We start from the raw sequence: 27,852 nt of genomic DNA on the forward strand, positions 1-27,852 counted from the left end.
AGTTCTAACAACGTAAATATTATGTTCTTATTTGGTAATATTATAAAAACATATTTTTTAACATCTGGCTATGGGGTCAAGGAAGCAGTTATATTTAAAAGTTCAAAATCCGCATAATGGGTGGGAAATATTTTTAAAATATTTTTATGTATATATGTCAAAGGTTATACAACACATTGAACATTAAATAATTAAAGGAATGTAAGATAAAGACATTGTAAGTCGTATTAAACTACAAATAAAAATACTTTTTAGATATGATGATTATTCAGCAAAAAACTTGTTTCTCATTTTTAGCCGAATCACAAATATTGGAATTATCTAGCCTTAATACCTTCTGGAATGGATGAAAATGACCTAACTGAACCATAAACCCTTATCTATCACGATAGAATTCATTTGTCGTCCAATTGTCCAATTCGCAGTCGTAGATCTACGAAGGATTTTAATTGATTACTATTTAAATGGGAATAAGCCACAATTAAAGGTTAATTAATTAACCTTTAATTGTGGCTTATTCCCATTTAAATGGTAATTAATTTAAAATGCCACAAGAAAATAGCTTCAGAACAATATTAAGGATTTTAATAAAACAAATATTTCTGGATTTACTGATGATCCTATTCTAGAATTAATTAAGATGTCCGTCAAGATAAAAGTTCTTTCGTGAAACAAAAACTGTGTAAAATTTAATCTTATTTACGTTATTTTGAAACCATTTTTTAAATTGGTGTTGAACATCCATTGGAAGAAGCTTATAGAAACCTTCAGTTTGTAAGTGAAAGAAATAAAAAAAGCTCTACGCCCAAACTATAGATAGAATGTAAAAATCATATATTCTTAATATAATTTTTCCTCATGTTCGTTGTACTGTAAAGAGAATACAGATATGACTTACCTGACCGATGCTGTCCATAAGTCTGTACTGATTGAGTTGCAGGTACATACCTGATTTTTCAATACTAACTCTTCGGGACTCTCTTAAAGGTTGCCTTTTTCTACTACTTCTAGGACTATTTGTTGGGCTACAGTAAGGAGACAACTGACAATTCGAAAATAAATGCCTACTGTCTGCACCCACTGTAACAACAAAGATAATAAGTTAGTATATCAGCCATAGTATAAGGCATTAACGATCAAAAATATAGAAATACAAGGTAGATTAAAAATCGTAAAACAAAGTCCTTCTGTCTCTATTATCATATTCTTTCGGACAGTAAATAATATTCAAGTTTGCAGGTTGGCAAAGAGTATGACCGTTAATTAAATCTAAAATATATTCAACAGTTGAATTGCAGAGGTTTGATCGGTCAATAATTGGCAAATGAAAGACGTCAACTATATTGGTTATTCATTGGTTTAATAGAATACGTTTAGCTTTTAATATTATTTAAAAGCATCCTCAGTTCTCTACAAAAAGTAATGATGTACTCTGTGGAACAGAGTTCCTACTTACAAAACAATTTGTAGGTTTTTATGATGTTCTGAAAACTCTACAACTTAACATTAAAACTTAACAAACTAAACTTAATGACAGCACTAATGCTTATTAATTTCATTTTTAGGTAATTTTTATTTTGACCGATGGCTTCATTAGGATGTATTGCTTCCAATGGTCAAACGACACTAGATGCTTTCGGTTATTTTGCTGTCCGTTGTTGATTGTCATAGCTCCACATGTGGCTTACTTTCGTACATGTGCTTTTTGGAATGCAGTGAGGTATGATTATCGAGGGAATTGGTAAAAGAAACAAGCGTTTTAAACGATAAAGAAGAAGAAAAAGTTCTCAATGGCTGATCTTTTATTTAGTGAAGTTGGATGTATTAGAATTTGGCACATTTCAAGGAGGAATCACTTATGATAATTTTGTTCTTTACACAGTATTTTGGCATTAGTAAAATCGATACTGTGGTTGAGATGACATGTTGTGCAAGGGCACAACATGGTTTAGAAATCCTAATGTCGCTTTTGTGGGAGGTTAGTCGACCTTGAAGAGAGCGGCTGGTCTGGCCAATGTAGCATGAGTTGCACTTTGCATAGGGTATATGATACACGACATTAGTTTAATACGCGAACTGGGCGAATGGGCGAATAACGAATTGAGGATGCTTCTAAATAATAATAAAAGCGAAACGTTTTTTTATTTTTGTTTTGTTTTGTTTCTATACATTTCTTTCATAATATTGACTATTGCCTGCTCAACTTAAAGTTCTTGCAAAACTTTGCATAATTTTCACCTTGGTACGTTATCATATATCTTCCTTAAGTCTATAAGGTCCTTTTTTATATTAAAATTAAAAAGTTTATAAGAAATGTTGTCGCGATAACAATATGTGACTTCGTAGTCAAATAAGTCTTTTATTGAAGTCTTTGATTGTATTCTTCAGTACTGTTCCAAATGTATCCCCTTCTTTAATTTATTTTGTGTATTTTTTTCGTATTGGATTGTTTTATTGTGAAGTTGGGCCTTAAGAGCAATTATTAATTCTAAACCTATCAGATCTTTTATTCCTAACTTGCAATTTGTATTAAATACACATATACCGTAATACACAAATAAAATACTTCTTTCTTAAACGGAAGTAAGCGTTTCTACTACTCTAGATAGTGTTTTATCAGCAAAACATACTTTATAGAGTATGTTTCGCTAGATATGAGTTTGTCAAAACCTCTTTTCTATTATAAAACACCGTATTGTTTCAAGAACTAAGAAATAATGAATGAAAATCCACAGTGCCCGTTTTTAGTTGTTATTAATTTATTTTTTTATCTCCGTTTAATAAATAATATTATGAGCCTATTCGTAATGTTATAAAGTTGCGGCGGGATCAAGAAGAAAAACTGTACACCGAAATTAAATAGGGCATTGACGGCATATTTACGATAGCAATAAAACACGAACGTGACGTTGAGAAAGAGGCTACATCTCTTGAAAAGGCAAAGTTATAGGCCATTTCGAGTAAATGTATGATATAATAACTAAAGAGTATTAAAGAGCTGAATATAAATTTGGTACAATGGAAAAGTGCTTTTCATTTAAAATAAGAAATGTCTAATAGGGGAAATTGATAGTCAGAGTGAGACGATGAATTGGATTATAAAACAAGTGGTTCAATTTAACACTTTAACGGCAAGAACGATCTACATAGGGAAGGAAATATTATTACCGACCTTTATGGAAATCAATAAAAAACATTTACGTCATACATTCGACGTAAGTGATTTAGTGACAGTTGGAAATAGCAATAGTATTACGCGAGATCAAATCAGGACCGAATCTTTTAAAATACTAAACAGGATGGTGGACATAGAACCATTTTACTGATCTATAAGCTTCTGCCATATATAGTTAAGTTGGAGGGCCCGTTAGCTTTTTCTAGATCCTTCAGTAGAAGAATATTGGATGATCCACTTGCCCAATATTTTCCAATATTAATGTTAAACTAGTGTGTATGTGGAACATATTCGTTTCACATTATTGATGATCAATCAAAATACTCAATAGAAGCTTATTAAATATAAAGCTTTTTTACGCAAACACAAGCATTAGGGCACGTTTCGAAATCCCGTCTTAAAGGATAAAATAACAATCACTCTCAAACAAGTAACATACCATTGTAGCTTCCTTGGCAGCCCTCCAACACCATTAATCATATGTAGATTACAAAGTCGTAAAACTGCTGCTTTATTGACAACGCCCATAAAGCACACTACAATTTTAATTTAACTGCCGTGTAAAAGGACCATGAAAATTCTAACAAGCTTTTAATAATAGCTTCTTTTAACGGGCTACCACTAACCGTTAAAATGCAATTAGCAGGATCTGCAGGAATATTAATGAAATTTATTGTATTGTAAATTAAAAATATCCGTCGTTAGTTTTATTTATTATGGTACAAGTAGAGTCAGTTAATGGTTTATACCATTAAAAGTAAAATGTCACAAATTACTATTAATTAGCGTCATAAATTAATTTTACATACGACAAAAGATTTTAAATATTCGAAACCTGGAATAAAGATGAATTTCAGTATATCCCCCATGGTTTTAACAGATATTCAATCATTGTTTATTTATTGATCCTACGATCTGATAGGGCATAAAATGCGAAAAGAAGAAGATTTTTTATTTATTTACGGGCAAACCCACTTCTATAAAAATAAATAATATATTTTTTACAATAGAGCATAATATTAAATAAAAAAGAGTAAATGATGTCTTAAATATACCGTTCATATCAGAAAGATCACCATGGAAATGGTTATCCCATTCTATATATTCAAGACATATCGGTGAATTGCTAGAAAAGTTCTATTATGGAAATCATAATAATATTGTTGCCAGAAATTGAAAACAACGCTTCGCTGTAAGGTAGTTAACAGCGGAGGATGATGGGAGTCCGGTGAAATTAGAATATCATTAGCTTCCGAAATATCACACTCTGTCGCTATTGCGTCTATACGAAGAGATGTTAGAGTTGCTTTCTAAGACAGAAAAGATTTATTTTCACGTTCAGAGCGATTGCGAAAGCCGTTCTGATGAGGCCTATTAGGCCGAAATACGTATAAGCGGATGCGCAAGCGCCTTGTACGTTAAATCAAATCTTAACTGTCTTTTCCTTTTACTTTTCCTTTGATATACTCTGTACGAGTACTAGACACCAATTCGCTAAGAATTTTGCTTAGTTGAGGAGATAATGTTGTGGAATGCAATTTTTAGATTCCCCATGTCTCTCATAACATCTTTATCAACGTCTGTTTTGCCTTGCAATTCTCAGAAGGCAGAGATTAAAGCAAAATTCTGCGAATCGATAATAATAGATTATAATAAACGCCGCCAACACTCCTTGTCTTATTGTAAAGATTCAACAATAAACAAATGCATTGTACAACAAAAAAAACCGATAATAATAGATTATAATCAACATATTTATCGTGTTGACATAGATTTAAACATATTTTATAAAAGCAAACGGTGTGTAAAACTATACGTATTACATTATCAATTGTGTGCAATTTCCCTGAACATACTTCATACATTCGAATGTAGAGTGTATCATATAGCTCATTTCATTAATTTTTATAGTAAAAACACGCGGGTTGGATAGAAATCTTTTTGAAATGCATCAAAAACTGATACGTTATAGTAGTAGTAGTAGTGCAATAACTGTCGCATATTTGTATAAAAAGAGCTTGTTTATTTGTGCCTTTGTATCATTTCTGTGTGATATTTTTTCCAGTATTAAACAGTGAAAAATTCTATATTTACTGAATATTTGTCATTGACAAAATGTTTGGTTTGTATTTGTATTCTACGTTGTTATGTATAAATGTGATTACTCCACACAAATAGGTTTGTTATGTGTTGTTACTTTAATAATTAATAACAGGGTTTTATAAAAAAAATATGTTCCATATTTATTGCGTTTTCCAATAAACTACAGTTTTCACGAACTACAGGGCTATAAAACTACTTAGTCACATCATGAAAGTATGGGAGAGAAAAATTAACAGACGAATACGTGAAAAAACCGAAACATCCGATAATGAGTTTTGTTTGATATACAATAATAATACAGCGTATGGAAATAGAGGAACTTGACATTCGTCAACTTCTTCTAGACTCTACTTCAAACGCTGTCTAACTTGGAAAAAATATACAGGGTGATTCGTTAAGAATATCCATTCTCTGAGTTGTAGATTCTATCCCTCAAAATACGATGATTCTGCCAAACATTTTTTTAATAACGGATTGATTACGGCTGTCGCCGCTTCTTCGCCCCCAATTTCCATCTTTTTCTGTCAAGTGGAGTTGCCTCTTCTAAGTCTCTTGCCGCCATTGCTTCATCAATATCGTTGCGCCAACTTCTTCGTGGTCGTCCTCTCTTTCTTATTTCAGGAGGGATCCATTCCAGTACTCTTCTAGGCCATCTGTACTCTGCATGTCCGAACCAGATTAATTGTTTTCTTTCTATATCATCATTGGTATTTCGCTCCATTTTCATTTCGTTTTTTATTTGTTCGTTTCTAACTCTCTCCAGTTTCGATCTACCGCAGCTTCGTCTCAGATAATCCATTTCTGTCGTCATAAGTTTGTTTCTATTAGCTTTGGTGACGCCCCATACTTCCGAACCGTAAAGTGTAATATTTTGGACCACCGTAAATGTGTTTTTTGGTTTCTCGTCGAATTGTTTTTTACCAGAGAAGAGAGTTTAAGGCACGGGTCGCTGCTCTGCCCTTGTTTATTCTTTCCCTGATTTCATCTGCGCTATTTTCCTTCTTGTTGAAAATGACCCCCAAATATTTGCAGGATTGCACGCCTTTGAATTTGTCGTCTTCCAAGACTAGGTCACATATTTCATCTGTTCCCACTGAGAGATATTCACATTTTGTCATATTCATGTTTAGACGTGCCACCTCATATTCTTCTTGCAGTTTTCCTTCTATATAGTTAAGATCGTAGCTGTCTTCAGCAATTACTACCTGGTCATCTGCAAAAAAAATGTATATAGCGTGTTTTCTTCCACCGTTATTCCCATGTTTCTACATTTTTTACCCATTTCACTAAGGATCTGTCCAAATAGATTTTAAATATGGTGGGTGACAGACAACAGCCTTGTCTTAGTCCCTTTGTTGTTTAAAAAGGAGAGGTGATTTCTTGTCCCATTTTAATTCTGGCAAAGTTTTGTTCGTAATATTTTTTAGTGGCGTTAATAAGAATTGGGTTTATTTTCAAATTACCCATTTCTATCCATAGTTGAGAGATCGGTACACTGTCATATGCTTTTTCCAAATCTATTAAAGCTATATAGGTTTCTCTATTTCTCTGCACTCGTTTTTCCATTGCAATTTTTAATGAGAAAATATTATTCACAGTGGAGCGTCCGACCCTAAATCCCGCTTGTTCTTCGGGTTGTTTGTCTTTAATATCATTTTTTATCAGGTTTCGTAGTACTTTTGAGCATAGTCGGTCTATAGTAGCAATCACTGCGGTCCCTCTATAGTTTTTAGGATCCGTCTTTGTGGCTTTCTTGTGTATTGGAGAGATATACGATTGTCTCCATTCTTCTGAAACTTCTCCGTTTAAGCATCTTTCGAATAATTTTCGGATTATTTCAAACAGTTTTGATGATCCATACCTAATCAACTCTGGATGTATTCCGCCTGGGCCTGGAGATTTTCTTAATTTCATTCCTTTGTCATTGTTCTCATCGTTTTTACAGTTCTCCAGGCTTCATAGCTCTTTGTCCCGCCTATATGGTTGTTTAGGTATTGGTATTTTTGTTCCCATGCACTATTTTTCTTTTTGACCACTTCTAGAGATTTTATATTCTTTTTCCCACCAATATGGTTTATCAACTCTCCATACCTGTGGCTCTAAGACTTCTAGCGCTGCGTCTTTCATGCAGTTTTTTATATGTTCGTATTCATCCGTAGTTGATCTGTGTGATTCCTGTAGTTTTTGGTTAGTCTCCAGGAGTAAAGTAACTGTGTGCTCTCGTTATCTAGATTGTCTAAGCTTGTGTACGTAGTTTTTTTTGCCGTACATGCCTTATATAAATATTGCTAGTTTTTGAGATACTAAGTGTTAATGTGGATTTTAATTTTCGAAATAATTTAAAAAGTGGTAAATTTTAATAATCTCATGAGAATCGTAAAAAATGACAAAAATCGAGCAACGTTTGAAAGCTACACTCTTCATCGTTAAACCGCTATTTGATTTTTGTCGATAGGACACTCTGAACAAAAGATATCGAATTTTTAGCGTCGAATTCATATACATTTTATTTAAAATTGATTATATTATGTATATTGAAAATAGTACAAAATTGTTTGTAATTTTTGATATTATTAAAAAGACTTACCAAAAGTTTTCGATTGGACCGACATGTTAGCATTGTGCCCTGGAGCATGCTCACTGGAGACATTCTCAGACAAAAGTTGAGAGGAAGGCACTGAGTTATTAGTTATCACAGGTTTTGTTAGGTTAGGCTCGGTTAGACTACTATCGTTAGGAAAATGTGCGTTGGCTTCAAGTCCTTGTGTTTTTCTGCTACTCGAAATGATATCGACTTGCCCGCTGACTTTATCATCCGATACACAGCTGTCAACTTTTCCTAGAACAACTTCTCGTGCGACTTGTTCTCGGAGAACTTCGACTGCAGTTCGGCTGAATTCGATTTCTCGGGAAACTGCGATTTCTTTCTGAGCATTTGCAGTTTTTTCTTCTGTGTGCGTTTGTAGTACATCCTTTCCAACTTTAAGCTTTTCTGATATCATTCGCTTGTCATCATTCGTCGAGAGTTCAGCTAATGATCGAGTGTACTCGTCTTGAGCTCTAAGCACATCTTGAGGAGAATAGATTTTTTTGAAGGTTGTTTTAAACGGAATACTCTTTTCTACTTCGTTGGTTTTTAGTTCGACATCTACGGCACTGTGTCTGTAACAAAAAAAAAATTAAAATACTGTAAGTTCCTTATTACAAGAAAGCGACAAGTACAAAAACTGAATGAGAAATAAATATAAATACATAAATTCTATATTTCCTCTTTATTTCCACTCTAAAATAATACGAAAAAGAAAATGAATTTAAAATTTACTGAGAGGGATGGTACCAATGTTCAAGTTTACTTCACTTTAAGTTCACGAGTTTTGGCCATTACGTTCTGAGACTGTTAGTGTAATATCTTTATTTAACAATGTTTTATTTCTCCCCTTTAATATACTCCCCATCTGCATCTCTAAACCAATGTTTATTTTACGTTCTATAATGGCTTGTGCCCAGTTATAATCTCGCGAATAATCGGCAAAGTTTCATAGATTTTCGACGTGACTCCTGCGTTTTAACAAAACTATAAATTCACTTTTTACTCCAGTTTCTAACCAACATACTTTCAGCCCGAAGTATAATAAAAATATTCGCAACAAAAGAGAAACACTGGGAAAAACTGAAACAAAGATAAAAGGAGAAAACTTAAAGAAAATTTATAAAGGACACTGGATCTTTGGTCAGGTGAAGACACAAAGGAGAGGAAAAAGAAAGAGTGGGTTTAATAATCGCACCAAATTGGTTAAAAGTAAAAAATGAGTAAAGTAAAAATAATAATGAAAGAGCAATCAAAGAAGCTAAAGAGAGATCATGGGAGGAGTTTGGGCAGAAAATGACAAGAAACTACAGAGAAAAACTACACTACACTGCAAAAACTCTTTTATGGTACCCTAAAACAGCTAAGACAAAAGAAAGTACACAGAGCGACGTGGACGAAGATAAAAGATAAAGACGAAAATTTAATAATAGAAGATAAAAAAACAAAGGAAAAATGACGAGAATATGTTAAAGAGACAACATACAGGGATACGGAAAACCTAGATGAAGAAAGAAACATAAACAAAGAACAAGAGATAGAATCCATACAAAGAGAGAAGTTAAACTAGGTAAAGCACCGGACAAGAATAACATCACCTCAATAATGATAAGATACATAGAAATAGAAGGGATTGTCTACAGGAATTAATGAACAACATAATGAACACAGCGAAAATACCACAGGACTGGAAAACAGAAATTACTCTTCCAATACATAAGAAGAGACAAGAGAAACTGCCTAAGGCGTTTGACAGAACTCGAAGAAAGGAAGTATGGAAAGCATTACGAGAAGAGGAGTGAGTGGTAACACAATACAATAATGGTAACACATATATGTATAGAAATAATAGAAACATAGTACGAACAAACAATAATAATGAGGAGACTAATTTTTTTCTTCATTCATCATGCAGGTGTTTAAAAAAAATCAGTCTCGGAACTTAAGTGCCGCGCATGATATGGAAGTATTTTAACATAGCCAGTTATACCTAAAACACTAGATAGTCTTATTTGTTGAATTAAATTATTGTCTCCCAAGCGTTAGCCCTACACTAACACCCCTACCACTGTATATATTATATGTATACAATACAAATTCAAAAATAATAACTGTCGATTTACATACTGTGACCATCAAAATATATTAAAAAACCAACAACAAAGTAAAATAATTGATATAAAAACCAAACGACTATTTTTTGCTTTCAGATATCCTGAATATTTAATGTGAATTTATCGATTTCTTGGTCCAAATTTAGTAATTACATGCTTAGGTACATTTGCAGTAGTTCGGGAGCTTATTTTGACTTAAATACAGAACTGTCTTAACTGGTATAGCTCGACTGATTTGAGCTAAATTGAATATGGACGACTAGAACGGTTATCATTCAATAATTTCTTTTTAATATTTCTTGTGCTTAAACGGCACAACGGTGGCAATTTGGAAATCATAATATTAGAATATAGGACATCAGTATGGTCAATATTGATTTCTGTTTCTGGGACGATCATATTTAAGGAGTCGAGGGAAAAAAACAATCTAAGTCTACAAAAACAGTTTTCATGGAAATCGAAATTTAATGTTTTAAATTAAAACCAACTGTTTTTACTTAACCGTAAAAATGGGTAACTTTTTTTAGTGGTTTGTTGACATGTTTACAGAGGAAAAATCAAGAAAAGACAAAAAATATTTTATTTGTGAAACATCATACAACAAATTGAGTGTGCCGGCATGAACCATGAACGAAATTCCCTCCTGTTCAGTACTTTGTAAATCAGTGTAGAACTTTCTAGAGTATACCCTTTCCAAAAATTTGGTTAAGTGGACAAGATCTTGTAACTTAGCAGCTTTGACCGTAAGTGGACCGTTGTACGAAGCTTCGGGATAATTGTGACTTTTAACTTCCGAAGTTGTGATATTATGAGCTTTCCCCAAATTTCTTTGCCGGTTTGATTTAACTTTGCATTCAAATAGCGAGCTTGTAGATAACCCAGAATAGGTATTCTTGTAAACGATAAATTGAAGACTATTTTTCCTGATTTCATTTACTACTCTATTTATTGTCATTTATGGAGAAGGAAGACCTCAACATCATCGAAGTATACGGTCCAGAAAATAACAAGCCTCAAACTACAAAAGAAAAGCGTTTTATGATCAATTACAACAAGTAGAGGATGTCAAAAACGAAAATGATCCTTCCTTCTGAACTAGATAATGAAGGAAACAAAAATCTGTTTAATTTTTATTTTGCCCTCCACAAGAGTCGCAAAATATCAAATTTTGAACCTGAGATGACAGTACGTTATAACTACAAAAAATGTTGAATCATCGAACACACATCGTCAGCCCACTTTTTGCTATTGATTCGTCATAAGTATAGAAAACAGAGGTAGAGTCGCCAAATACACGTACATTAAAGCTTATAAAATTAAGTGCCATTTATAGTAGACATCGTTTGAGATCACATTAGGGGTTAGTAATTTTTTTTGGTTATGCCTTCGGTATCAATTGCTTATGACGACAATTTACTTTTCAGTAAATAAAATTTTTCACTTCTCGCAAGATAAAGTTGTTTCTCGTTGTTTTTTTTTTCTTCTAATTTCTCCAAGATTTTGGTTTTATATTCACCACTGCTGGCATGTAATTTCTTCGAAAGGGCAGATATTTCCGCTTTTATAGTGTCACTGTAGCTACAGGTGTATTTTCTAGGTAAACCGAATGCAATATTAAACTTTGTATCAAAAATTTATTATTGGGATTTTTTTCTAAGAACATAGTATGTAACTTGTTATATTAAGATCTTCAGGAAGATAAGTTTTGTTCCTTTTTGATAGTAATGTGATTTTCTTCCTTTCAAGGAACCAATAAAATATGTCACTTTCACGACAGTATCTTTGTGGAGTTTTCCCCTAGCGTCTAATAGTATAGTGCCAGTTGAGGCCAGCGATTTACAACTTTTTTTGCACTCGGAAAGCAAAAATTCCATGAATGGATAAAAATACTTTAAAATATACTTGCACATCACAAAAGTCTATATTAAGACGGCCATTCCTAACACGATAGGAATAAGAATCAAGATTAGGTGTCCCTGTCTCCACTCCAATTCGTCGACGCATAACTGGGAGAACGGTTATCAGACCACCTTAATACCGATTCTGATCGCCGTAGCCAGAAAGTTCATTAAATTGAGTCAAAATGCATCATCGTGAAGCGTCATCATGAACGTCAATGAAGTTGAAAGGCTTCATTGACGTTCCCAAAACAACGAAAACGGTGGCACTGGTAATCTGGCCCTACCTCATGACTGGTGGCTCTCAGAAGACTCATAACGTCATAAACACAGCCTGTTTTTTTTTTCTTTCTTTTAGCAGCAGTCCCCACATGTACATCACTCAATCGCTACCACTACTTTCCATTTTAATCAGTATGTACGCACTACTTTACTATTGTTCAAATAGAATCAACTGGCAAACTAGTACACATCAACGAAGTCTCTAAACTAAGAAAGAAAATCACAGAAATGCTGCATCCGACCCAACCTGTTGAGAGAGAGGGCGCCTTCGGAACCTGACGGTTATTCCCTTGCAACGCGCGGACTATGATGGTTCTTCCCCAGTACACCGTTTTATTTAACATTTGTAATTAAAGTTTTTCCCTTTTACTCCGTACCATTCGAAAGTAATATGTATTCATCACTAGAAAACTTCGTCATCTCAATTTCGACCAAAAGTGGACTATGATTGTTTTTCCCCCTGACTCCTCATTTATAAATGTCACACAGTGATTACTCGACGGATTGATGAATGGATTATTCGATGGACAAATAATTCAATTTTAAATTAACTAAAGTTCACCAAACGGTTGTCCAGTAAAGTTTGTATCCAACAATTAATATACTTTGGACATGGTATGAGAGCAAACACAGAAAACATGGAAAGATTTATTAGTCAAGGAAAGGTAGAAGGCCGGAGATAACGGGGAACATCTCCAACAAGATGGATAAACCAAATTACAGGAATATGCAATAGACCTATGCATGAGTTAAAAGAAATGACCAAGGACAGAGATCTTTGGAGATGGACAATACACAACATTACGATGACCACTACACTCTCTTCGGGTGTCAGGAATGAAAAGACAGAGAGAGAGAGAGAGGGTTTGCTCGATATTTAGAATAGAAAAAAAACCCTTAAAAAATGTAAAAACTATTCTATTGTTTTGTAAGCTACAGAATTCCATGAACTAGAACTGAATAATAAAAAATAACAGAATGGATATTTTTAATAACAATATTCGTTATAAAAATATTCACAGTAATGGCTCTTTTGAATTAACTTAATGTTGGATCCTAAAGTTTTGCCTATTTACTCAACCAAGAAGTGTCTCAAATTTCTACCATCTTTCTACATCGGTTGTAGACTGTGTAATACCGACTGCATTACAAATTTACGAAGTGCTTTAATAGCTAAAGTTTGGCGGAATTAGCGTAGGGACTAAACTTTGTTTACAGCAAAATTGTAAATTAAATCGAAATGGGAAGGTAGAAGGAGATTTGCTTGGTCTTATTTGGAACTTTGGAGCGGGGTATTATGAGGACAGGATCTGGAAAGTGACTTGTGAGGCGTTTATTTAATAAACTAGTATTTGAATGTATTAAGTTATTAGATATTTGAGTAATTATCGTCATTTATTTTTACTTTTTGTATTGCGAGTCAGAGAAAATGAGGCATTCAAAATAACGAGCAACAGAAAAAAACTTAAAGCAAACCTTAAAATATTTACATCTAAATCAAAATAATATCATAATTATGCCGGCTAATGTATACATAAGAGCTGAAAATTTTGACGCAGATATAATTGTCAATGACCAAAATTTCGAAACAGTTCATATATTAAAGAATATCCGTTAAGCCCAATACATTATGGGAAATAAAACAGCGTATTCTAATTTCTAATATGGTCTATCATGGTCTATCAAACTACGTAGCTAACAAGTGTCTAAAAAAAAAAGTAAAATACTGTATAGAACTGTTTGGAACTCGGGCTCTGGAATCGTAATTATCTGTCCTCTATAGACACGAAAATTAAAAAAAATATATAAATTACTTTTCGTTAATTATATTGCTATTCAGATTCTGTTCTTATTCAACTTACAGCTACTTACTATTCAGTGATTTTTCTTATTTGATCACCGTCATCTCTATCCAAAATATATTCGTACTGATTTATTTAGCATTTGAGTGCAACTATGAAGATACATCACGATTTAATTATTATTTTTTGTCCTTGTTTCGGTCCTGTCAAAAAACCTTCCAAGTATTTAGAATAAAAGATTCATCCTCAAACTTCCTTCCTAATTTAAACCGAAGTTTAAGTGTGCAAACAGCGATTTGAAACGGTAAGTAGAAAGTGTCTTTAGATCTTAAGAACGATTTGTTTTCTTTGTTTACTTAAGAAACTAAGGATTTTGCGTTTTGTTATACTTAGAATAAGTCAATAAATAAAAAATACACCGGATTTACTAGTTAAAAAGTGTTAGTTGACAGAATATATAAAAGGTTAACAGTATGGAATAGACATTTAATATATAACACAGCCCATTTTAATGCAGGAAAACCAAGAAGTGAATTTAAATATTTTTTAACACTCGGAATTCAAATAGTCCTTTTCTCGACTTTCTAGCATATAAGTGTCCAGAACAATCTCGCTGAAGGCTCCAATAATACACGTTTATCCCATCTTCCTTGATAATGGTTTGCTAGAGTTTCAACGTGCTGACGCAATCTTTCTTCCTGTACAACTGAAGTCATATAAGTTTTATATTACCGGAAAAGTGACGGTAGAGGTAGAACTTTGATGCTCATGTTACAACCAGGAATATGAAACTTGTATATAATTCTATGTCTTGTGATTTACAAGAAAACTTTGTAGGTAATTTTGTCGTTGATGTTTCATTGCCATCTTCTGGAAGTTTAGGTATACTTGCAGTGCTGGCCTCCTTGATGAATCTAGGTCAGGATAAGTCCATTTTCATTTCTGTTATTTATTCTGACTGATCTCTTTATTATTTACAATACAAAAATAGCATTTTAGGTATTTGGTTTCCTTCAAATAATTGATACTCCACATTTAAGGTGCGTCCTTTTTTCCATTGATAACTGCTGCAAATGATTTAAACGTGTTTTACATACCAAATGTGGGGCGCAAGAATTATCCAATCTCCCAAGTGAAAGGCAAAATAGGGCAGATCTTTTCACAAGGTCGAAAACAGATTTTCTGGTTTCTTTTAAAAGTTTTTTCATATTTTCACCTTTTATTAAAACTATAGCACAACATCCAGCTTACGATGAATAAAGAAAGAAAAATGGAAAACATATTACAACACTTATCACTATGGCTGTTTTGGCAGAGTGCCTTTCTCAACTGATCTATTTTTGGTATGTGTTTATACTATAGTCTTTAACGAAATAGGTTGAGGAGAGGAGAACTGTTTGTCTCAAGTTGGTCGTTTAGAATTATGTCTGTGTTTTTTAATTTGTTAATTGTCATAGATTCTAATAAAGATAGCTTAAGGCCTTTATTTTGGACGTGAAGAATTTGAAATTCGTCGTTAAAAGAATGATTATGATCTAGACAGTGAAGTGCGTATGTAGAATTTGTTTTTCTATTATTGTGTCCATATCATAACATGTTACATAGATTAACAGAAATTCCGATGTCAAAATACAACTTTGAGACAGAATTAAATATCATTAAGCAAATAGCAGTAAACAATGGGTACAACGAACAAACAGGTAATAAAATTTTAAATCAAAAACACAAGAAAGCCTTGAAATTAGTATTTCCACCACCAAAGAAAAAACCCAGTACCTTCTCCTCGATTACGTATACAGGCAAAATATCAACAAAAATTGCAAAACACATAAACACATAAAAAAGAAAGGAATAATAGTAACTTTTAGAACAAACAACAACTTAGACAAACTTATTAAAAACAACAAGAGCCGAAATAAAAAGCACTTACACAGTGGTGTATATAACAAACTTAAATGTGGCGACTGCCCAAAAACTTACGTTTGTCAAACTGGCAGAACTTTTAACAAACGTGTAGCAGAACAAAAAAAGGCTTTTAATAATAGAAAAAAACAGATTCTAGATACCCACTTCACTTTCACCACCATAATTATTATTTTAGAGACAAATTTCAAATTCTTCACAACCAAAATAAAGACTATAAGATATCTTAATTAGAATCCATGGAAATTAACAAATTAAAAAACACAGATATAATTCTGAATGACCAACTTGAGACAAAGAGTTCTCACCTCCTCAACCTATTTCAATAAAGTCTATAAAGTGTAAACACATACCAAAAATAGATCACTTAAGAAAGTAACTCTGCCTAAACAGCTGTAGTGATAAGATTTTACAATAAATTTTGGGGAAGTTTTGAAAACAAAGTTTTCAGTGTTTTATTGATATATAAAATGAAGTTACATCAAGTAACGGTCGAATCCATCAACTAGAACTAATGCAGGAAAACCGAAACGAATCAAAATCGGAACACAGAAGAAATACACAATATAGAAGTACAAGAACTAATAGAATTAATAATACAGTAAAAATCTTGTGACCAATGTCACGAGATTCGCATAGGAAAAGATTATTTATCAAACCCTTGAGCTTTTCCGTCGGATAAGACTAACTGGTGAATCGTAAAATTTTAAAAAAATGATAAATGACATGTTTTAGAAATGTATTAACACGGAGAAAATACCGAGCGAATGAAAAACAGGATAATTAGAATCGATATACAAAAAAGCAGTAAAAACCATATGCAATAACTATAAAGGCATTACAATAATACCAACGTTCAGCAGACCGTACGTAAAAGTTATAAAATAATTCATTGAAGATAAATATACGTATACAGAAGCAGAGGAACAATGTGAGTTCAGGGCAGGACGTTCGTGTGTGGATCATTTGCTTATATTTAACGAAAGCCTATGATAATGTACCGATATCCAAACGATGGGAATCAATGGAGAAGACAGAAGATCAAGTAAAGAATGTGAAGACAAAAAATAGTTATTTACTAATTTTTCAAAATCAATTGTAAAAATCCTAGTCAAAATTATTCCAACCATCCGATACGTTATCTTACCAAATACGTATATTCAAAAACCACTTAGATTATATGAGAATTATAGTAAACCAATAAATCTGCTATATAAAAAAGATATCAGGATTATATCTCTATAGGGCTTATTAGAATTCAATATTTCGGTTACAATTTGTTCTTCTTCTTTTGGTGCCTATCCTCTGTGGATGTTGGAAAAACAATGGATTGTGGAAATACAATTTGTTATTTAGTTTATAATATATTGTAGGTACGATATTGTCATTTTATTTGATGGTATTCATATGGGAGATCAACTTGGATCATATCAATATTTATCTTCTCTTCTGATATGTCTTATCTGTTTATTTTCTAACTTGTGTTCTTTGGTTTTCCTTACTTCGCCAAGAAAATTCACGTGTATTCAACCTCGGTTCAGTATATCATAAATACAAGAAAGGGACATGATTTCGGCAGAAGCCAAAGATAATTATGATGGTTAAAATATCGATATAAATATTAGCATACATTATACATTCTGAATCAAAAAGTTACAAATTTATCCAAAAACAAATTTATAATTGGTATATCAAGTTTTCCTATAAAATTTACATTTATATACGAATACAATAAGTACTTTAAAGATTATTCTTTCGGATATTGCCTCTAATAAGAAAACTAACAATACATCTTTAACCACAAAGGACAAGACCAATATACATTCAATAACACCCGTGGACAAACTAACAGATATATACATCTATCAAAAAGAATCGAGGTAAGATGCCTCAACTCAGCAGATCTAGGTAGCAGGTATTATGTAAAACAAGAATCGAGGTAAGATGCCTCAACTCAGCAGATCTAGGTAGCAGGTATTATGTAAAACAAGAATCATGGTGAAATACTTTATACCCAAGAGAGCAGCATCAACATAAACAAAAATTAGAGTTGAAGGACTAAATGCGGAATCCACGAAACAATTAATTATACAGAAAAAGAATATCACTAAAGATTGCTCAGAATAAATTATTAGAAAACAATAGCATCGAGGAAAGCTGGAAAAAACTCAAAAGTTACATATTTACGCATCAACAGAAGCACTTGAACAGAGGAAAGTAACGAACACTAACATATCAAAAAAAATCCGCATAGCATAAAAAGAGAAAGTGAAGACAAACTAAGAAGAAAAGAAGAGGCCTTCTTACAATGAAGAACACAACAGGTATACAATAACTAAAAACGAATCCGAAATAAAACGAATACTGAACGAGACACGTTCAAAAGGAAACATGGACAATGTACTTTTCCCTATAGATGATACCTATGTACTAAAGGTAACGATAATGAACCACCAACACCAGAAGTGACGACAAACGAAGAAATAAACATTGAGGTAGAGGTAAAGAAAGCATTAACGAAAGTAAAAAATAGAAAATCATTAGCAGAGGACATAATATTAAACCAACTCTTAAAGTACAGAGGATCAGATCTCACCAAACAATTATTAAAACGAAACTAAAGATAATAGAACAAAACATAGTGCAACAAGAATCGAGATCAACACTTAAATTAATAACTCAATGGAATTAACAAATAAAGTAAATGAAAGTATAACACTAGCAGAATAATAACAAGTTAGTTTGGGAAGATCATGTACCGACGATATATTTATAATGAGGCAAGTGCAGAAAAAATCATTAGAATACAACAAACCGGTATATTTATGTTTCGTGGAACTTAAGAAGGCATTTGAAAAGATTAAATTAAAGGACGTTGTTCACTTATTGTACTCAAGAGAGACCTCTAGAAATCATCAAAACAATCAAAAATATCTACCAGAACAACATAATAAAAGTAAAAGTAGAAGACGAACTAACTGACCAAATTAAAGCTAGCAATAGCAAATCTACTAAGGTGTAAATTGGTGATGGAGTTGATATAGTTTGAATATCTAGGCATCACACTATCTAGCTACGGAAAGCTCGAAGCAGAAGTCGAAGATCAAGAGCTAACAGGGCCACATAATGCTTGAATAAAATAATATGGAGAAATAAAAATTGCGGGAAAGAGATGAAAGGCAGAATTTACAAAATAGACATCAGACCAGTAATGAGATAAACGGCAGAAACACGACCTGATAGGGGAGAACAAAAAGAATATTAGAAACAGCAGAGATGAAAATTCTTAAAAAAATCGACAGTGAGATACTATGGGACAGAAATAGAAGTACAGATATACGACGGAGATGCAAGGTGGAGAGCATTAAGTACTAGGTAAGATATATGCTTATACTTAAAGGTATTGATAAATTTCATGACATTAAAGTTACGAGAATTTTTTGATTCACAGAAACAATCAAAACTAACAATATTTGTACTAACCTCCCTACTTCCAAAACCATGTTTAACAATATTTTAAAGTTTTTAGCAAATTATACACAAATTTTGCACTAACTGCCTGATACGTGCGTATTTATGTACTTCCAAAAGTTGACTCGCATATATTCACTCCGTAACTAAAACCAAACCACTGGCACACGTTCTCACAGTTTATCAGTTCAACAAACACACTGGAATATTGTTTTCAACGTCTTAATGACTATTATCTCTTCACTAGAAATTAATTGCTTCTGGTGACGTTATTGGCCCATAATCTTTCTAATTTCGTAATAATATTAATAATAAATTTGGTGTTTACGACAAAAAACGATTATCTAGGACGTTAATGTGGAGCGTCTCTCCTACGCTATTTAATCGTGTGATGTAACGTTATTGTTCGGTATTTATAGGCATTGCAGAATGCTGTAATGGGCCGAACAATAACTAACAATACGAATACAATACAACGATTATTTATTCTCCAAAAAGTTTAAAATAGTTAATGATGTTACTTAATTAGATCCGTCAGTTTAAATTGATAATGCAATAAAAAAATATATAAACACAATTATATTAATGAGGTCGATATCATAATATTAACAACACAATAGTTTAGTTCTATACATATTAATATTAAAGTTTATGTTTAAAACAATTAAGTAGAAAAACAGCTAACAATTAAGTAGGATTCTAGTAGAAACAATATATATACGAGAAAAATAATATATTAATGTCTTCAATTTTTCACACAACTGCCAAATAAACGTCAAATCAAAAGGCGGATATTTTGAAACTCTCCCAAAAAAATATCAAAATATCAATTTTAAAGGGTTTTTCTTCACTTTTACGGTAACATTTGTAGTGTGGTCTGTAAGAAAGTGTATATTTCGTATGTAGGAAGTGAAATCTCTAAACAATCGACATGAAAGAAATTCCACCGAAGCCTCCAGATAGAGGAAAATTTTATATAAATAGAAGACGATGGAATTTAAAGAATTTAAAAAATAGCAATAATAGGGTAAATGATAAGGTAATAAACGAAAAAAGTCAAACAACTAGCACTAACGAGGTAGGTAACCAATTTGATTTTAATAACGATTCAACTTTGACCCAATTTAATAAAATAGTTAAATCAGGTAATCCAAATTTAAATAAAGTTATAAATTTAAGATTAAATAATAGATATAAATTAGGAGATAATGCACCATAATATAGTACATATAGAAAATAGAAACAGTAATATTGGCAAATTACACAGGATAGGCACGGCCCGATTAATTTTACGTTCAGTACCTGAAATTGAAAATAATATCACACAAATTAAGGTGGTTGGTAGGAATAAAATTAAGGTAGAACTTAATAATTTTGCTAGTGCTAATAAATTAATTGAATCTGAAAATTTAAAAAGCAAACAGTACGAGGCATATATTCATATATTCCAACGTTTTTTACTCAAAGGAAATGTGTTATAAAATCTGTAGATAAAGAGATAGAAGAGGATAATTTGTTATTATTAATTCAACCTAGGTTTGGAATCAGGTTTGAAGTCTTACATGTAAAAAGAATAATGCGGAAAGTGGTATAAGAAAATGGATCTACTATCCACGTAAAAAATGATATACTAGGTTGAAAATTACACAGGCAGAATCATACAATGTTTAAAGTGTTTGAGATTTGGTCATATGCGTGCTCAATGTAGGAGAAAAGATAGGTGTGAAAAATGCTGTGAAGAACATAATAAATCAAATTGATCCAATTCGAACAATTTACTTAGTGTATTGTGCAAAGGAAAACATAGCCCTACTAAGAAGGGGGCAAATTGTAAGGAAAGAGAAAAACGAAGCTAATAATAAATATAGAAAATATTTTAGTATATAAGATTATTTAACAGTAAGTAAAGAACAGGAAAGTACTTCCAATAAATATACAATCTATAAAGTAGTATTGATTCTATATAGACAAAGAAATAATGCAAGCACACAGAAAAATCTTGCAAACACCAAAAAAACAAAGACAGCCTTGTTATAATTTTTTACAACTCTAGTTTATACAGATACAAAATGATAATCAAAGTAATATGGGAGAAATTATAGTAAACTTTATTTTAACAACTTTAAATCAGATTAATCACAATTTAGATGAAAAAACGTTGGAATTACTGAAAAACAATATTTCACAATTATTATTAAACCGTTATGGCTAACGTATCCTTTCTTCAGTGTAATGCGCGGTTAATTAAAACAAATAAGGGTTATTTAGAAAAAAATTTGTATGACAATAAAATAGATATAGGAATAATATCAAAAATATGGTTAAACAAAAGAAACTTTATTAACTTTACGGGATATAATATCTTTATGAATGATAGGGATGATGGGATATGGTGGAGTGGCCATACATTTGAAAAAAATAATTTTTATAGTCCTACTTTTCATCCAATCAATGACGTAACGTGTAATAGCATATCAATTAAAATTAAATCCGGTAAAAAGATTAACATTTATTCTATTTATGTAAAACTAAATCTCAAAATTACGGTAAATGAATGAAAAAAGTTTTTCAGTCTGGAGAAGCCTTTTATAATTGGTGGTGATTTTATTAGCAACAATTATGTTTTGAATTGTAGTACTGTAGACACTATGGGAAAAAATCTGTTAGAAGCTATTAAGGACTGTAATCTCATACTTTTAAATAACGGCAAAGAAACTTTGCTACGTAGGCCTAGTAGAAATAATAAATCTGCAATAGACCTTACAATATGCTCAGCAAATATTACTCATTGTTTTGATTGGGATATTGTGTACAATACTTTTGCTAGATGCAAAAGATTTTGCTATTCAGCTAGATGAGACAATATTGTTTGTTATATTAGATATGTTAGAAAAATAGTTTATAGTTTGAACATTTATTATTTTGTCAAAATATTGAAGAAGAAATAACTAGGAAAGACATGTTAGAGGTTGTGGACAGTTTGATGACTGATCATGAAAAAAATGTGTTGGTATATGTACAGATGAGCACGATGGTAGCTTGTTATCGGGGACTAAAATTACGCATTCAGTCCAAAGCACCTAACGCTATTTAGACGCATATACAGAGAGGCTTTGCCATCAAGAAAATTTAACAAAGTTAGTAGACGAAATATTGATACACGGAATAAATTTTATTATAAGCAGACCCAACACAGCTAAATTTTTTGCTAAAATATGTAATGGCATGTTTGTTGAACATACATCTCTTTTGTTTTACAGCGGTGGTTAACTCTGGGCAACTCGTTGGTAAGCGTGTATGAACTCAAAAAAAAAAATGTTTTCATTTTTTGCTCAAAAATTTTTTTGCTAGTTTGTTTATTCATAAAATTTTTTTGGCTACATTTACCTTTGTAACTGACATGTTTGACAACTTTTTAATAAACTTGGATTCTAAAAAAAGGTTCTGCTATGAAAAAATATCTTCATAAAAGGTGAAAATACGAAATTTTCTTCATTGGACCAGTTACTTAAACAGAATGACTTGATATAAAAGTGTGAACTTAAAAGTATATTCGTTAGCCACTTATCTAATTTGATTTTCAAGAAAAATTCCCGAAAGATGAAATACAAACAGCACAATGGAAAAATGATCCTACGAATGCAGAGATTTCTGAGATTTTAGCAAACTAGGAACCTGAGAAGCTCATTGAGATTTATCAAGTAGTATCCAGGAATAATAGTCAAATAAAAAACAATGAATGCGCGTGGCGGAGAACAATGACAATACCCATATCGATAAATGAAATAAGAATAATAAAAGGAAAATGGACAGGTTAAGCGTGAATATGTTAAAGGATATTTCATGGAACTGATCGAAAAATCTAATTAAGGATGTTGACTACGCATCGGGATCGGAATAAAGACAAAAAGAGTGGTAAAGTCTGATTACCCAAAAAATTTAAACACGTTAAGATGAATGAAGATACTTTACAGGGTATATATAGAAGTTTGTAGACCATAAATATTCCACAACATGATGGTAGAAGGAATAAGCATATGCGGTCACGGGAATATATAGGTACACGATAAAACAAGATAGATAATAATAGCACTGATAAAAACTATTCGAATAGGACGCAATAAATATGAGTAGATGGATAAATAAATTTGGAAAATCACTGGTTCTGTTGTTTAAATTTTTTTGTTTTTTATTCAGCTTTCCCCGAATATACAATTTCAACATAATAAAACATAATTACTTTTGCATTTTCAAACAATTGTATACCTGAATGAAAAGCATTTGTTTTAACAATTAAAACGTAAAACACGCATAACTCGTGTATGCCATTTATTTTACGGTCAATTTCAAATGCAGTAACACATTTATCACGTGTGTAAAACATTAAACGTGTGCAGTTTTTTTTACATTCTACATTTACTAGGTATGTCAATCTTCCACTGAAAATACGAATATAAAATAAATATTTTAAAAGTATTTTAAAATATTCAGTAACATTTGTTTGCAAACGTGAAGCGTTATATCTTCTTTTTGTTTAAGGTTTACGTATAGTATTTAAGATTCTAAGGTTTGAACATTTTTTACTCTGTCATGTATATAGAACGAGGTTTCAAAGTCTTATATTTCTTCGTTTTAACAGAGACAAGTTATTAAAGTAAAAGGTCTAAAACTTACCATGTTCAACTTGGTAATAATAAACGCCGAGTGTCAGCTTTATGGTAGGGATAGGAAAATAAGTCCAAACAAATCATCAGATTATTATGAGTATAGCTCCAGACAGAACAATATGAAGAAACCTATGTAGTTATGGAAGTACACCCGTCGTACTTATACTACCTGTATCTTCTTCTTTACGTGCGGTATTCTAAAGAACATTGGCGACCCTCAAACGATAAGTTCCTCTGTTTTGTGCCACATGTATTATGTTTGCAGCCTCTGGTATTTGGAAACATTCTCGTAGTCAGGAAAGTTTCTCAGTCAGGCTTTTTTCTTTCTACTCAAACCTTTTCTACCTTAAATCTTATCTTTCATTATAAGCTATAGTAGACTGTACGTATTATTACGGAACACATGGCCCAGAAATGACGTTTACTATTACAGTTGTTAATAATTATATTTCTTTAACCATTCGTCTCACTTACTCCAATGGGGATTTAAATATATAAATAAATTTTGGAGCAGAAATACCACGTAAGTAGAAAAAAGATGCAGAAATAAAATTGCCATATTTATTATTTAGCAGTGAAGGCTGACATGACATGCTTACTGACAAATTAATAAAGTTTCTATCGACTTGAGATTATAAACATTTTCCATATGTCTATGGCATAGAATAGAATGGAGTATAGAATCAAAACAAGTGCAATTAAAATTGGAACTTGGATTATAACAGAATATTTAGACAGAGAAAGAACCCAGTACTTTCTGCCCAGTACAGGCAAGATATCATTAAAAATAGCCAAACACATAAAAAAGAAAAAAATAACGCCAGCTTTCAGAACAAGCAATAACTTAAGCAAATATATTAAGAACAACAAGAGCCAAAAGAAAAAGCACTTTTTGACACAATTGCACAATTGTTAATAAATTAAACAAATTTTGGTTTTTTGTTACTTAAATAAAAATTTCTTCTAATAATTTAATTTTATCTGAATCATTCATATTGACATTTTAGACATACATTTTTAAGTAGACGACTTTAAAATGATATTGTTAATAGTGCTAAGTTGCGTTGCTGGGACGATTTTATTGTAAGATAGTTCATTCGATTACATGAAATCAACTTTAACTTGAGAATATTCGTTACAATCGTCTTTGTCTACAATAAGTTTGTTGTTCTCATCTATTAACCTACAAAACTGTCTTTTCTTGTAAGTATTTGATTTTTTTATGCATGTTAAAGATATCGTGTGTTCCCTTTTAATTTTCTGTATAAAGATAGGGATATAACGAGAAACCTTTCCCATCCTCACATGTATTTTCAGCATCAATATTAAGAGTATTTGAAATTCATCAACCATGTACGCTAGATAGAAATTATGGTATGTTTGAGGTATATTCATGAAATTAATGAGCTTTATCGACAAAATTTCCGTAAGGATTACAACTTTTTCATTTTTTTTTAAATCGATTTCAATTTTAAATTGACTGAAGTTCTTGAATTATTAATATGCATGTAGATAGTCATTTAAAAATTATTAATACATATAATATAACTCTTCTAACTTTTATACTAACTATAAAGTACTTTAAGGTATTGCATACATTAAATAAAATAATTTAGACTTAGCTTAAATGTGCTTTAATTATTATTGTAAATAGGTCTCTGTGGAATAACGCCTATCCTAGAGGACCTATAAGCTACATGATACCTTCAACGAAGTAGCATGTTGTAATAAGAATTATGGCTTAAATTCCCCTCATTGCGGAATATAATAAATTTCATCAAGATTCATATGAATCTCTAGAGATTCTGATTAAACGACGATATTCCGTTTAATTTTTCATGTAACGAGCGAAGCACAAAACCCGAGAGGGAGAAAAAAAGTGAGGCATTTATATAGAGAAAATTACGTATACATAGACAAACGGTAGATGAATAATGTAAAGGAAAATTCATGAATTTCTAAAAGACAAAAAAAAATTATGCCAGAGACAAAAAACAAATTACAATGGTAAAATGCTTTCTATCATTTTTAGTGAGCAAAATAACGAAGTTGAGGGAGGGTCTTATTATTTAAAAGAAAATTAGAATATTTTTATTTCTATCATGTAAAATAAAAATGTAAACTACTGCCTCTAATAAGCGAAATTAAAAAAAAACGTAATTCTGTTAGAGAAAGAAACACAATTTTAAAAAATGAATTGAAAACTACTACTTAGTTCAAGTTGTGAATATAATTTTTGTAATCGGCTAAATTATACAGAAGTTACAGAATCATCAAAACTAAATGAATTAATGGTTATGTAATAAGAAGAATTAGTTCTTTTGACAGTGGAGTGAAAACAATAGCATCTAGATAAATCTGATCTAGCTTGGACCGCTGATAGGAGAAATTAAGTTCCAAAAATTTAAAACATAAAATATTAACACATCATTGTTAATATAATTGATATAATTGATAATAACACGTGATTCATTAAGAATGTCCAATCTCTGAATTCTAGATTCTAAGACTTAAAATATGATGATTCGGCCCAACATGCATTATAAAAATATTGCTAGTTTCCAAGATACCGGGTGTTTAAAGTGCAAATATGGATTTAAATTTTCCCAATAATTTTGTATGTTTTTACAATCATCATCATCATTCTGGCTTTACAACCCTGCGTGGGTCCTAGTCTCCTCAAGAATTTTTCTTCAGTTGTCTTTATTCATCGCCTTCCGCCACCAAGCACGTATTCTCATGTCTTCATCGATGTTATCAAGGAACTTTGGTGTGGGTCTTCCTCTTCTTGTCTATCAAGGAACGTTTTTCTAGCAGGGTCATTTTTTTCCAACCGAATTACATGCCCTATTCACCTCAGACGTCTTATCTTAATATGTTTTACGATATCTGGTTCCTGGTATATTCTATAAAGTTAGAAGTTGTATCGTCTTCTCCACACTCCATTGTCATTCACTGCTCTATAGATTCGCCTTAGTACTTTTCTTTCGAAACATCCTAACATATTTTCATTACTTTTTGTTAGAGTCCATGTCTCTGAAGCATATGTTAGGACTGGGCTGTTTTTACAATTTCTACTTAAAAATTGACAATTTTACGTTTTTTTTGGCATGAGGATAGCAAATTTAGACTCTAATTTAGCATTACTAATGGAGGGCTTAGATAGGTGAACTGTAGGTAAAATAATAGAAAAATATGAAAAAGCGTTAGATTCTACAAAAAAATTACTCTTGTTTGATTCATGTAATTCGATGGGTTATAGGTATCAAGTTATTTGCTTCTAAAAAGTCCAAAACTTTACAATAAAAAATTGTATTCTCTAAATGTGTAACAATAACAAATAAAAGTAAAAAAAAAGGTTTAAAGTAAATGCTCAATATGTTCACGATTTACTTCAATACACTTTATAAGCCGGTTTCGCAAAGATTTCATAAAATCAAATAATCCTTGTCTATTATTGTTAATCACATTCACGGCTTCTTCTATTTTCTAAATTTAAAATTGATATAATAGATATAATAGAATTAATTATTTCTTTGTAAACTAATGTCTTCATAAATTAAAAATACAAATTAAAAAAACAAAGACGAATTTCTAAAGAATAATTTGGTGCTGTTCCGTCGTGCAAAAATCACATGTTTTGTTTTAAGACGAGAGGTATACCCTCTAGCAATTCGTGTAAATGTTCTTGAAGCAAATCTAAATACAGAGGTCCATTTAAATTGGTTATCAGTTCAAAAGGATCTATTAAGTAGTCAAATTTTACATCACACCAAATGCTAACGTTAAAGTGCTAAAAATGGGTTTTTATTTTAGCATGAAGATTTTCA

General features: G+C 31.7%; 1 protein-coding gene across 4 annotated transcripts in view; it reads right to left on the reverse strand.

Moving 5' to 3' along the window:
• The window catches only part of LOC140437865 (calcium/calmodulin-dependent protein kinase kinase 1), a 189,363-nt gene that overhangs the window by 31,647 nt on the left and 129,864 nt on the right, over positions 1-27,852 (reverse strand). For 3 of the 4 annotated variants that reach the window (XM_072527653.1, XM_072527652.1, XM_072527656.1), the window contains 2 exons: positions 7,866-8,440; positions 899-1,080 (listed from right to left, as the gene is read on the reverse strand). In XM_072527653.1, the coding sequence (XP_072383754.1) occupies positions 899-1,080; positions 7,866-8,440 (757 nt within the window). Of the gene's footprint in view, positions 1-898; positions 1,081-7,865; positions 8,441-19,367; positions 19,575-27,852 lie in introns of those variants that run through there. The other variant, XM_072527655.1, reaches the window with a different exon arrangement.

The sequence above is a fragment of the Diabrotica undecimpunctata genome, chromosome 3, assembly GCF_040954645.1.
Source record: "Diabrotica undecimpunctata isolate CICGRU chromosome 3, icDiaUnde3, whole genome shotgun sequence".
Lineage (NCBI taxonomy): Eukaryota > Metazoa > Arthropoda > Insecta > Coleoptera > Chrysomelidae > Diabrotica > Diabrotica undecimpunctata.